This window comes from Patiria miniata, unplaced genomic scaffold, assembly GCF_015706575.1.
Source record: "Patiria miniata isolate m_02_andy unplaced genomic scaffold, ASM1570657v1 HiC_scaffold_21, whole genome shotgun sequence".
Classification (NCBI taxonomy): domain Eukaryota; kingdom Metazoa; phylum Echinodermata; class Asteroidea; order Valvatida; family Asterinidae; genus Patiria; species Patiria miniata.
Window position 1 is genome coordinate 691,209 of NW_024037060.1, and position 12,597 is coordinate 703,805.

The 12,597-nt window shown below is 40.1% G+C and overlaps 2 protein-coding genes across 3 annotated transcripts; one reads left to right on the forward strand and one right to left on the reverse strand.

Moving 5' to 3' along the window:
• Positions 1 to 2,623: 2,623 nt before the first annotated feature.
• Positions 2,624 to 5,487, forward strand: LOC119729698. Its single transcript, XM_038202381.1, has 3 exons — positions 2,624 to 2,890; positions 3,289 to 3,500; positions 4,692 to 5,487. The coding sequence occupies exons 1-3, from the start codon at positions 2,809 to 2,811 to the stop codon at positions 4,860 to 4,862; spliced, it is 465 nt and encodes a 154-aa protein (XP_038058309.1). The 5' UTR covers positions 2,624 to 2,808; the 3' UTR covers positions 4,863 to 5,487.
• Positions 5,488 to 6,391: 904 nt separating this feature from the next.
• LOC119729697 (40S ribosomal protein S27-like) lies at positions 6,392 to 11,908 on the reverse strand. 2 transcript variants are annotated; one of them, XM_038202380.1, is made up of 4 exons: positions 11,781 to 11,908; positions 10,561 to 10,669; positions 9,266 to 9,376; positions 6,392 to 6,950 (listed from the first exon to the last, which is right to left on the reverse strand). In XM_038202380.1, the coding sequence occupies exons 1-4, from the start codon at positions 11,784 to 11,786 to the stop codon at positions 6,922 to 6,924; spliced, it is 255 nt and encodes an 84-aa protein (XP_038058308.1). In that variant the 5' UTR covers positions 11,787 to 11,908; the 3' UTR covers positions 6,392 to 6,921. The 2 variants fall into 2 exon arrangements, with proteins under 2 accessions (XP_038058308.1, XP_038058307.1); XM_038202379.1 differs by lacking the exon at positions 11,781 to 11,908 and adding an exon at positions 11,147 to 11,167.
• Positions 11,909 to 12,597: the final 689 nt, after the last annotated feature.

Genomic DNA, 12,597 nt, shown 5'->3' on the forward strand with positions numbered 1-12,597 from the left:
GAAGGTTTAGTGGCAAGCGTTGATCGCATGTGTAAATGTCACTCTGGTATATAGGCCTATTACGCGATGCAAATTAACTTACTTGTAATACTGGTTTTTAAGAAATTAATGTAATTGTAATCACTACGTAGTTAAAATGTACGAATTCTGATGGAAGTTGCATGCATTGGTCGCCAGCATGGACGCAACTCCATAGTCTAAATCTCCATCCACCCCGGTCCAATATGGCTTGCAGTTTGTTTCCTCTAAGATATTGGGTTTGGGGGAACAAGGGCGTTGCACGTCCCGTTGTGCAGTGTCTTAGGGGCCAGATGGGCATTATAATTATATATATTGTGGGGAGTATAGGGGCGGGGTTCCTACATCAGAATTTGGTACATGCAGCATAACATTGGTCTGTTTATGCATCTATCAACTGTTTCCCCCTCCCCCCCCCCCGGGCTGCCCCACCCAAGACGTGGGGATTGTCAGTTTTGAAGTGACAAAAATCACAAAATCCCCATCCCTCTGGCAAAATTTAAGTGACAATCCACGACATACATACGTGGGGCGCACTAGTAATTGCATTTCCATGTAGTACGCCAATGGTAACAATTAGTCCGAAAATTTAGGACTCTCAATACTGTGTGTGAGAGTCCCAAAACTTAAGGTATTGAAAACCTGCAATTAAGACTGGCACCTGAAACAACCAGTCCAACACCACTTTAGTACTGCATCAATCAACTGTCGGCTGACTGTGCCAAAAGAAATATCTAGGATGTCGGGTACTAGACTTCAACTTGGTCACTATTTCTGCACATTTCTCGATAGTCAGGCACTAGACTAATGACAATGAATAAAGGAGTCAGTCTTGTCAAACAGTTGGACCATGGATATGGACATGTACATTTGATAGGTTAGTCACACGACCCAAAAGGATCATGTCAGAATATAAAAAGAAAAAAAAGAGTGACCAACTTTTTAAAATAGAAATATCAGAATGTGGCTTTTTTAGATGTACTTTTTAAAATAAAGATGGCTGCATATACACCTCTTTCCTACAGTGACCCCGCCCCTCAAACTTCTATAAAGTGTGTCAGTACATATAATTTTTGTGTATATAGCTTTCATTCTCATTGATAAAAACAAAATTATATCATTGTGGTAAAGACGTTTTAATGGCGACGAACCTACAAAATCGGTGACATGAAAAATTCATATTTAGAAAAACGTAATATTTCACAATGCGCCCTCGTATTATTTTCTATTATAGCAACGACTGTTTCTAGAAGAAATTAAGACTTATTTCCTAATTTATTTTCACGGTGACGAGAGTTTACGCTGTTTTAACAAAAAAAGGTGCCAAAAATAAAGACTTGAATTTAACATCAGTACATTTAGTACTGAAATACTGCTAATATTTATGTAATTTATAGGGGTTTTATTCACTTAGCGAACACTGTGGTTATTATTTGTTTAACACGCTGCTTTATTAATAAAAAAAAAACTCTACCTCAAATATGTTGGGGAATTTTGCTTCTAGAATAAAGTTTAAGATGTGTAACAAAAATGGCAACAATCAAATTTCCCTTTTATAGTGAATATAATTATATGCTCCAAATTTAACCCATTTATACCTAAGTATCTTGTACTGTACGACAGGACTAGTTCTATTGGAGAATTTGTATTCCGACATTTGTCAGTTTAAACATAAGTACAATACCTTTTCTAGAATAAAGTAGAGTTATAATTCATTGAGAAAAAGGTATGAGATTAGTAAAGAAGGGAAAAGTGCGCTGTGCATAGAATAATGCTTTCTGCGATATGCGTAAAATGCATTGGAATCTTTTATTTGTAGTTATACCATTGTCCTAGATGATTTGCATTCATTTAAATCAGTCTTCCTGAAAGTTGTTTACTTTGCAAAGGCGGCACTAGCCGTAGATTGGACGTTTACATTCTCAGTAACCAATTCGATTTAATTTTGTAAAGTATGTTGTATAAAGTCAAATGTTTAATGCTTCAATATGCAAAAAATTGTACAAATTTAGATGTCAAAATTATATATATTTGTTTTAAGCTGTTTTGCATAAATGTAATAAATTAATCCGAGTTATCCGTGCGTTTTTTGGTTGCTAAAATTGGAGATTTCAAATTGTGACATTGGAGTAAAATCTGTAAAAGAAATAAAATGGCCATAAAGCATAGACAGCGCCCTCTTGGACTGAGTGGGATTACATTAAATGGAAAGTGTTCGATCAGGATATCATTGGTTATGATCCCACGTGCCTGCGCTCATGGCAGAGAACTTTGGTATGGAGGGACTGAGAACCAGTCTTCGCCAAAGACCGAAGTTTCCAAGCCGTTTGAAGATTTTGTACCACATACGAAGGATAACATATTCTCAATCAAAGAAACGCATTCCATGCATGGAATAAAATAATAAACATTCACTGCACTATCACAATAAGGACTAAAGCTTATGGTATCGAGATCATACCAATCTCCCCCACTTTAACAAATTAAGGCTCCTCCCCTCAAGAGAAGAGTTGAGTTGGTAGATGCGCGTACAACTGAACGCGCGCGATGCGCAAAGGACGTCAAGCGTATACCACGCGTTTATTTTTAAAAACAAATCTGCCATTATTGTGAAACACGCAAAGACACACACATTGAGGCAACTTCGTTCTTTCACCATTTTTCAAAAGCGGACTCAATCTCGTCAGACAACTAGCAAAATCGGATAGCTATGGATTTAGGCCTTGTCGTGACTTCCTGGTTAACCTGACTGTAGTGAAGTTTCTGAGCGCTCGACATTTTTTACTGAACATGCGAGACGTAATGCTAGACAAATTAGCAGTTTGTAGCTTCGTCATCTTCATTTTCAGCTTTCTGGCTCCACGAGTGCTGGGTAAGTATTCCACAGATTAAGTTATCACTTTGGGAAATAGCTGACGCTGTTATATTATACAAATATTTGGAAGGTGTGGTATTAACAGACGACAAAAGAGGCTGCGATTCCTGCGAAATTTGGAAACTAATTTCGTTCTTTTTCCCCGACAGAATTTGTGAAGTGCAAACAGTAAACTAGTAACTTTACGGAATGATGAGGACGCAGATTTACGATCTGGCGCAGATTTGCGATCTGTCAATTTTTTTGACGCCAGGGGCGGTAAAAATGTCATCGAAAATTCCACAGGAAAAAGAAGTCATTCACGGATTTATTAGCATAAATAAGTAATGATGATGATTAACAATGTAAGTTAACGTTAGGCCCTAGTCCTTTGAAAAAAAGTTTGTCGTTTGCAGGCTTACCTCTACATTCCAAGACTGAGAACGATGTCACAGACTTCGACTTGACGGATGTACATGGTGCAAACCATGAACACAAGAGGGCAGCATTTCTTCTCAATGGCGGAGCAAACTCGCGTGAGGATGATAGTTTTTCACCACATCGTACAAACGGCACGAACACTAAAAACAGAGAGGGGATTGGATTGCTGAGGATCCGCCGATCATCGGTAGGTCATCTCCAGGGCTGCTGTTTAGGCATTTGTCTGGACTTGCACCAAGACCGGATTTGCCCTTGTGCAAGTCTCCGGCCCGATCCCTGACAAGACTCACAAAGGTGTCAAGACGTTGTGGCGGTAGAGGGCGCTTGCAGCACGCTGAATCAAATGTCTTGGGAACAGGCTGGCACCAGCACTCGGATCAGGGAAATTCCGAGGCGTACACACGCGCTATTTTAGAAGTCTCGAGGTATTGTCAGAATGTCTCGAGAGCGAGTGCCAAAGTTCCCAAGACTGTACGTACCTCCATGATATGATTAACTTAAAGCAGAGCGCCCTCTGTCACCACGGCGGCTTGATTACACTTGTCGGGGACCGATTGAATTATAGGTAACAAAATCCATTGATAGACCGTTTCCCGGCCCCCATTTTTTAAGTCCGAATGACAATGGGGTCAGAAAACCAGATTAAATCCATTGAGAGGTTCTTGTTTTCTTTAGATTCCGCGTGAGGGCAACACAAGCATGGGCGTCGCGAGGGGGGGGGCAAGGGGGCACTTGCCCCCCCCCCCCCCGGAAAAGCAAAAAAAAAAAGGAAGAAAAAAAAAGAAAAAAAAAAAAAAGAGGCGCGAAGACAAAGTGGTGTAAATTTAATGAGTGGGGGGGGGGGGGCCAAATGTCCTGCCCCCTCTAAAACTGATAAATCGAGAATGTGTTGAGAAATACAAGCATTTTTTGGCAACATTTTTTTTGCCCCCCTCTAGAAAAAATCCTGGCGACGCCCATGAACACAAGACCTTATTCCCAGTCCCTTAATAATTATCCAAACTTCCCATGATTATCTGGCGGATGGTGGTGTCGGCACAAGTGTACGGTGATGCTTCCATGCTTTCCTTCGGTATTCTTAACATTTTCAACTGAAATACATGTAAATGGGATATCAGGATCTAGCAAGTGAAAAGCACACATCAACTACCAGGTTGTCAGGCCTGCAGAAACAGTGCACCGTATCAATGCACACATGATTGTGCATGATGGAAAGATATATTTATTACATGGTACAGCGTGTGGAAACATTCCATAATCTCTGAGATCTATACAATAGTTCCCACTTGCAACCAAGTTCTTCTCAACTAGAGCTCTCTAGTCGGCATTTAACAGCAGTTATCTCATCAATATTTGCTCATTTCTCCACACATGACAGGATGATTACAACTATGAAGAGAAACACGAGGACTATTATGAAGGGGGAGGAGCCGAGGAGGTGGGAGGGGGCAGGAAGCGAATGATCGCCTTCACCATCTTCTTTCTCTGGGTATGTTGGGTCTTCATTGCTTGCTCCATCCTGCGTTTGGTGGCCAAGAACATGGCGTGAACAGGTCTTGGTTTTCTTTAATGTCACATCAGATTTTGGCGCTTGAAACCTGTTTGTACTTATTTATGTAAAAAACAACTCAGTTAAACATGTTGGTAAATTTAACTTTTTGATTAGAGTGTAAGAATGTAATACAAATGTGTCTATGATCAAGTGTTCCTTTTTTAGTGAATATGCTCCAAATCTATCCCATTTTAAACCTAAGTATCTTGTATCATACGACAGGACCCGTTCTATTTGAGGATTTCTATTCAAAAATGCGTAAGTTCGAAACTATGTACAATCCCTTTTGAATACCTATAAATCAGTGTGGCAACTCATTGGGGAAAGGTATACATGTAGATAAGTTAGCTAAAGGGAACAAGTGCATTTTACCTATGCCTTGTGTGATGCGAGTAAAATGAAATGGAATCTTTTATTTATGAGTTATACCGATTGACCTATATGATTTGTATAAAGACATCTCATACATTTCACTTTGCCTAAGTTTTTTGCTTAAGTGGCACGAGGTCTAACCAACAGAAACGTAGATTGAACCTTCACTATCTCAGTGACTAATTTTTAGTAAAAGTATGTTGTATAAAGTCAAAATTGTATGTTAAATGCTTCAATATGCAAAAATGTATATATAAAAAAAATACTAATAAGTTGTAAGAATTATATATATTTGTTTTTAAGCAGTTTTGCAGAAATATAATAAATTGATCTCAGTTAGGCCAAAAAAAAAAGTCTCCGGTTTCTGGTATGCGCGCGCGTCGCCGTAGCCATGCGCGTCGACAAAATGAAAAAGTTTTTTTTTCAATGAAAGATGATGTCTCAAAACCGCCAAACTCACTGGTTTGACTGGAATTCTGCTGCTGCGCAATTTCAACGTGTTTTTAGATGGGGTTATGATCGAGAATAAGCTTTATGTGGCCTCTCTGGACTACCATATATTTGCACCAAGTTTAGTCGGGCACCATTTGCAGTCATCAGCCGACATTTGAAGCAAAAAAGTCGGGTAAAAAAAAAAAAAAAGCCGCGTCGCCGCACCACTTTTTGGACAAGCTCCATACCAGAAACCGGAGACTTTTTTATTTTTGGGCCTTATCCGTGTTTTTTTTACTGCCAAAAGGGGGATTTTAAGTCAAGACATAGCGAGTAATTAAGACGGTCGCACTTAAAGTGACGCATCGTCTATGGACTTTGTGCACATCGATACGTCACTTAGTGGTGCACCCGAGAAATAAATGGCCACAAGGATTGTCCGGCTAAAGCCTCACCCGGTATTTCTCTTCAATTCAAGTTATCTGCCAATAATACATGTAAATCTTTATGAGAGGAACCGTTCAGAAAAGAATTTAAGGATGATGGAAAGGCTTCCATTCCGTTTTTTCCCTTGGGTTGCAGGCAAGTTGACTGACAATGGTGTTTTGTCCACTATTTAAGTGGGAATTGTTAGTCCAGTGACAAGATCCAAAGACAATCACGCTTGTTAACACCCGGACATTTTTCAAGACATCAATGAACACAAGTATCACAAGATAATGTTGAGGAAAGATGCACAGTATTTTATTACATGACTGACACGAAACAAAACAGTGCAGCAGTGTTAATATTTCACATTACTGGACGACTCTTGGTTAAAAACTTCCTTTTGTTGGGAAGTACTCTGCTTGTCGCCATGGTTTGAGCTTTAAGGATATACAGCTCTAAATAACCAAGAAAAAAGCTTTTATTATTTGAAATTAAGCACTGATTATCTGGGGTCAAGCCCTATCCTAACACTTGATTGACAATTCGATGAATTTTGCAGATGCGTTTAAAGGAAAAGCAGCAAAACAAAATGCTATCTTTCTTTGTGGTTTTTGAGGAACTCTTCCCACTTGGCACATTTGAAGATTCTCTGGTACAGGTACAAACTGGATCAGACTGGTTCAAGCCGGTCAGGTGCAGTTCAGTGCTGGTCGGTGAGGCTAAGGCTTGTCAGAAGGGGGCTCATACTGTGATCTTCCCTCCCCGCTTACCAGTGTGGCATTATTTACATGAACACTGGCAAGCGAGCTGGAAATGAGATGGCTTAATGGGCCTTCCTTCTGAAAGAGCAGCCTGAAGATGGGAAGAAAAAAAGATACAACATTTTGTCAGAAGAAATTACTCCATGTTGAAATTGCAAAAGCAGTAAGATATCGGGTTACGGTGTTGGTTACTAAGTTCATGACGACATCAGTGGGATAGGCTGATCTATTAACCACAACCATCCCAACCCTTCAAAATCCAACTACATGTACATGTTTTGTTGGAACCTGTTGGAGTGAGTACTGCACTAGTAAACTGATTGTGCTTTACATGGGGTTAGGCATACCACCATAATCAGAGTCCAACAGTTTGGGTGTCGAGTTTACCATATGCTGTTGAATTTTGCCAGTATACAAACATAACATGGTTTGAGGGTGGACAGTCGATATTCGCTCCCCAAGGTATTGGAAGTTGACAAACTAGTTCCTGAGGCGAAGCCGAGGGAACTAGTTTGTCAACTTCCAATACCGAGGGGAGCTAATATCGACTGTCCACCCGAAATAAACCATGTTATATTTGTTTTACTATACCTCATACATATTCAGTTGCCGAATTTTGTTTTATTATGATGCACCTAAAACAAAATTCGGGGAAACTTGTACAGCTCACCAAAAGAATATTGTTGCTCAACTTCAATTACTAGTTCGGTTCGTTTGCAATATAATACAGTTACTACAGTTGTAAATACAGTTGTTTGCAATGTGTACAACTTTCTTTTGTACAGGAGACATCTTTACACGGTCTATACATTTTCTCCAGTACGGCATCATTGAGCTCTGGAAATTAACATTTATGCGAACCGTGCAACCATGCATATCTCCTGGGCGATGTTCGCGCGTGCGTACTGCACCCGTGCGACAGTTCCTCAATTGCTCTGTAAAGCGCATGCGTAGTAGACTGTCGCCTACTACGCATGCGTATTTACAATGTGCGTGAATCCTCGCGCGCGCGTTTGGTAAACAGCAAGAGTAACATCTGGCACGTGATGGTGAATTGACCAGTGAAAGTTCGGCTCTCGATCATGAATATATATGAGGTATAGTAAAAGAAATTACCCCATGTCTGGAAGGGTTAGGTTAACCCTAACCATTCTAAATGCAACAGTTTGCACCAGCCGTACAAAGTTGCTGCATTTGGCAGCAAACTCAAGTCCCCGTGCTCTGTTGCATCTTGTTGCATTTAGCAGGGTAACTGCTCAAAGTGCCAAGGCGATATGAGTATCCACTGTTGCAGTTTGTTGCATTAAGCACGGTAACTACTTGGTGCCAATGTTGTGGTGTGCACTGGATTCATTGCACAATGCAACGGAATCCACTGTTGCAGTTTGTTGCATTTAGCAGGGTAACTACTCAAAGTGCCAAGGCGATATGAGTATCCACTGTTGCAGTTTGTTGCATTAAGCACGGTAACTACTTGGTGCCAATGTTGTGGTGTGCACTGGATTCACTGCACAATGCAACGGAATCCACTTTTGCAGTTTGTTGCATTTAGCAGGGTACGCATTGGAGTCGAGTTGGATATTGTTGCATTTAGCAGGGTACGCATTGGAGTTGAGTTGGATATTGTTGCATTTTGCAGGGTACCTAAAGAATACTTTTTGGCTTGATTTTTACAAAAGCAAGGCAGGTAAATTCTGTGGCAAATAAATACCAGTTACATTGTGGTCTGATCTAGGTGCCAATATCCGGCCACCACCACACATGCGCACCGCACACACTTCCCAACTCTTCAATATGGCTGGCTACGCGATCGGACGCCCGAACAATATGTGTACCCAAAATATGGCCTAAAAACCAACTTTTCCTCGTATGATTTCAGTTTTCCCTAGCTAAGGCCAAAAAAAAAAAGTCTCCGGTTTCTGGTATGGAGCTTGCCCCAAAAGTGGTGCGGCGACGCGGCTTTTTTTTTTTTTTTTTACCTGTTTTTTTTTTTTTTTTTTGGCTTCAAATGTCAGCTGATGACTGCAAATGGTGCCCGACTAAACTTATTGCAAATATATGGGAGTCCAGAGAGGCCACATAAAGCTTATTCTCGATCATAACCCCATCTAAAAACACGTTAAAATTGTGCAGCAGCAGAATTCCAGTCAAACCAGTGAGTTTGGCGGTTTTGAGACATCATCTTTTATTGAAAAAAAAACTTTTTCATTTTGGCGACGCGCATGGCTACGGCGACGCGCGCGCATACCAGAAACCGGAGACTTTTTTTTTTTGGCCTAATGGATTTGTCTTCAATAAAAACACAAAGTGAGGTGAAATTTGTTGTTTGGCAGCAAAAGTGATAGCCAGATACGGAACTCTTTGCCAACTCATCAATGATACTGCCCACCACTGCTGTGTTCTTACCTTCTGTTAGCCTGGCCTTGCCACCTGTGGGTTGGCACAGCACGGTGGAACATCCTACACACAGAACCACAGTCTGGGCATGGCTGAACACAGTCGTGATCTTGTAGCAACCTGAAATGTAAACAAACACTTTCCAATGAACTGCTGTTTATTTGCATCCAGTATTCTCTCCAAGAGGTATTAACCCTAACTGTCCTCAATCCTTCAAAATCAACCAGGCGGTTTTTGGAGGATTTTGGAGGATTGAGGCTGATTGCCATTTTAGAGCCAGCTGATTTTGGAGGACGCATTGTGTCAAGGTCTTAAGCAATACCTTGTATTGTTTATGCTTAGCCATGCATAAATTATGCCTGGATTATTTTTGACATTTGAAGTTCACTGCTTCTGGATATCATCCGCACTGCTTCTGGATTTTGAAGAATTGGGGCTGTATTCAATTTTTACATGGTGGCAATTGGAAGATTCTGAAGGATTGAGGATGCATCCTAACCAAAAGGGCCTAGGCGGAATAAGGTCAACAAGGGCATGCCACCCTAAAAAAAAAATACTCTTCCCTTCTTATATTTCATCGGTAAGCAATACCAGTTATTATAGGTCCTTTGCAGGGCCCCATTCAAGGTCTACACAAAATGGTGTTCACAGTTTATTAACCCTAACCGATTAGGCCCCGCTGGCTAGGATCCATCCTCAATACCTCAAAATACTCTGATTGCGACAACGTAAAAAAATCAAATATCATTTATTACTTGAATTTGAGGGTCGACCACTGCCTCAATCCTTGCAAATCCTCCAACAATCACAGTTAATACATTGAAACAGTACCAATTAAATAAGTGGAGTTTAATTTATGCATGGCTAAGCATAAATAATACAAAGTATAGTTTAATGCCTTGCATCCTCCAAGATCAACTGGCACTAAAATAGGATACAGCCTCAATCCTCCAAAATCCTCCAAAACCGCCTGGTTGATTCCAGAGGATTGAGGAGGATTAGGGTTAAGGTGTAGGCCTAAAAGCAAACATTCAGTCATGCAACTGGGAAATCCCCAAAAAAGAGGAAATTCAAATTTTTTTCTCCAGACTTTGTACAGTGTTTTTCTATTTTCAATGGCACACATGGGAAGTAAAAAAAGAGGAAATCAGCTGATCCGAGGAAAAGTTGCATGCCTGAACATTACAATGAAACTTTAATGCTGATGACATGTCATGACATTCACTTCGCTTTTGCTTTCGTGTGAAGTATGAACAAGCTTTTACACACTGTACAGAGGGAGGGTGGCAGAAACTAAGTTATACCTGGGCACTTGACGTCCATGAAGTAGGAGTTTGGACTCTGGACCAAGCGCTTCTTCTTGTGCCTGCGCTTCTCAGTCTCGAGGCTAGGGTTGATCAGATCTCTGGCGAGCTGTGAGAAGAAAAACAAATGACACAAGAGAGGCAGTGGTTAGAAACTACATGTACATTCAACCGCTGAGTGGGTTTCTTTCTCTCATGGAAAGGAAAATATATATCAGTCAAATTAATTCTTTGTGACTATGAGAACGGTTCATGCTTCCCAATTTGGGGATTGTCACAAAACAAACAAGAACTGAGACATGTGAAAGAAGTATCTGCAAAACTGTTCCAGTTATCCACAACTGTTTGAAAAAAAATGTTGCTGTGTTGCCCAGTTTAAACAAAAGTCAAACAGACTTTGTAAAATATTAATTTTTTTAACACCACTTGCATGACAAGCAATGATTAAAAAAAAAAAATAGGTCTATCATTAACTTAAGTGAAAGCAGAGAAAATAAAAACCACAATATGACTGCTGGTAGTCTCTCCATAGAGCAAGGAACTCTCGTATAAAAAGATAAATTATAATCCATAACAATTAACATACTGGCATATTTAATTTAGATGTTCCACAGAAATCCCTACAAAAATGTACAATCCAAGTTGTTAACAAGAGCTCTTTGTGATTGGAAACTCTTTTGGTGTATGAGCTCTTAGTTCTAGTAAAGTTTTTAAAACACGACAAAAATTGCACAACTCCTTTGATATGCCAGTATAATAAGAGTGGGTAAACATAAATTTCGAGGTGTTGTGCAACACCAACTGACATGACTGTCTTGACAAAAATAGCCCAGCCCCAGGTAGATGTCAAAATACATTGTCATACAAATGAACATGATTATTATAATAATATGAAGTGAAAGAATGACAATTTTCATCAGCAAAAATACAAGTGCGAATATTAACAGACAGTGCAATTTACAATCGACACGTTTTTAAGTTTATGCCCGCCGCGTGGCCGTGGTGAAAGCTTCGAAGATGGCATGCCAGCAAGTAAACATGCGTGACGCACTACAATTTACCACGGAATTGACCTCGGTTTTGCCCATTTTATACCGCATCCCAGCCAAAATTTACATGATGTATGTGATCCTTGATTCTTATTTTATACGATCATATCATTACTAGTCCGCAGAAATTCTTTGTTATAGAAAATAGGGGAGTTTTGTAGGAGAACTCACAGGCATGGTGATCGTTTGGTAAGATCCCAATGGAAAGAGGAAGAGGTCACGTGATCGCCGTTCGCTTCAGCTGGTCCCCGCGCTAAGTTCATACTAACTTCATAGAGGACCGTGGAGCCAGTGTAAAAAGTGTTTTGCAACAACACGTGGTGGCGCTATGGCGCTATAACAGTCGTCTTGTTACCACGATTATTTTTAATAAGGGAACATCTAGGCCTATCTATGTTCTTTTTTGCTTTACTAAGCCGATCACCAACAAAAAATATATCTCCTAAAAAACGAGAGTTTTGTGGCCAGCGTGAATAATGTAAAACGTGCGTCCCCTCCTAACTCACTAGTTTTATACTGTAAGTAGTTTCGCTCTTCACTGAGTCAATGATCAAGCGCGCTCAGTTCATCTATAGATGGCCTTTCAGTCGGCGGCCACCGATTATCGCTACTTTTTTTGCGAAACAAAAACTATTTGTAACATGCAGGCTGCGAGTGCTATCAATGTGTATTTTTTGGTCTTATATGGCCTAGGTCTACCTTCACTTTAAACCTGTAGAAAGGAAATAGGACATATACCGTACGGAAGCGTTGTTTAATGTTTATAAAATACAATTTTATTTGTAAACGACTTTCTTTATCGTTTCGACAAGTTGAAATAATAATCAAGGCGATGTTTATTTCAATTTTATTTTATTTACTACTTGTATAATATCATTAGTGCCCTACTAACCAGACGGTTTGTTTTTCATGACTTGACAACGTTGATACACACGCCGCTAACTTGGATTTCCTCCGTTTTCATCAAAAAAACAACAAACCCAAAGTT

Coding starts and splice junctions, on each gene's coding strand:
- LOC119729698 (XM_038202381.1), top strand. CDS start 2,809: ATGCGAGACGTAATGCTAGACAAATTAGCAGTTTGTAGCTTCGTCATC. Junction 2,891..3,288: donor TCTGGCTCCACGAGTGCTGG/GTAAGTATTCCA, acceptor TGTCGTTTGCAG/GCTTACCTCTACATTCCAAG. Junction 3,501..4,691: donor TGAGGATCCGCCGATCATCG/GTAGGTCATCTC, acceptor CACACATGACAG/GATGATTACAACTATGAAGA.
- LOC119729697 (XM_038202380.1), bottom strand. Junction 9,377..10,560: donor CATGGACGTCAAGTGCCCAG/GTATAACTTAGT, acceptor TTTACATTTCAG/GTTGCTACAAGATCACGACT. Junction 6,951..9,265: donor CAAGGCCAGGCTAACAGAAG/GTAAGAACACAG, acceptor TCCCATCTTCAG/GCTGCTCTTTCAGAAGGAAG.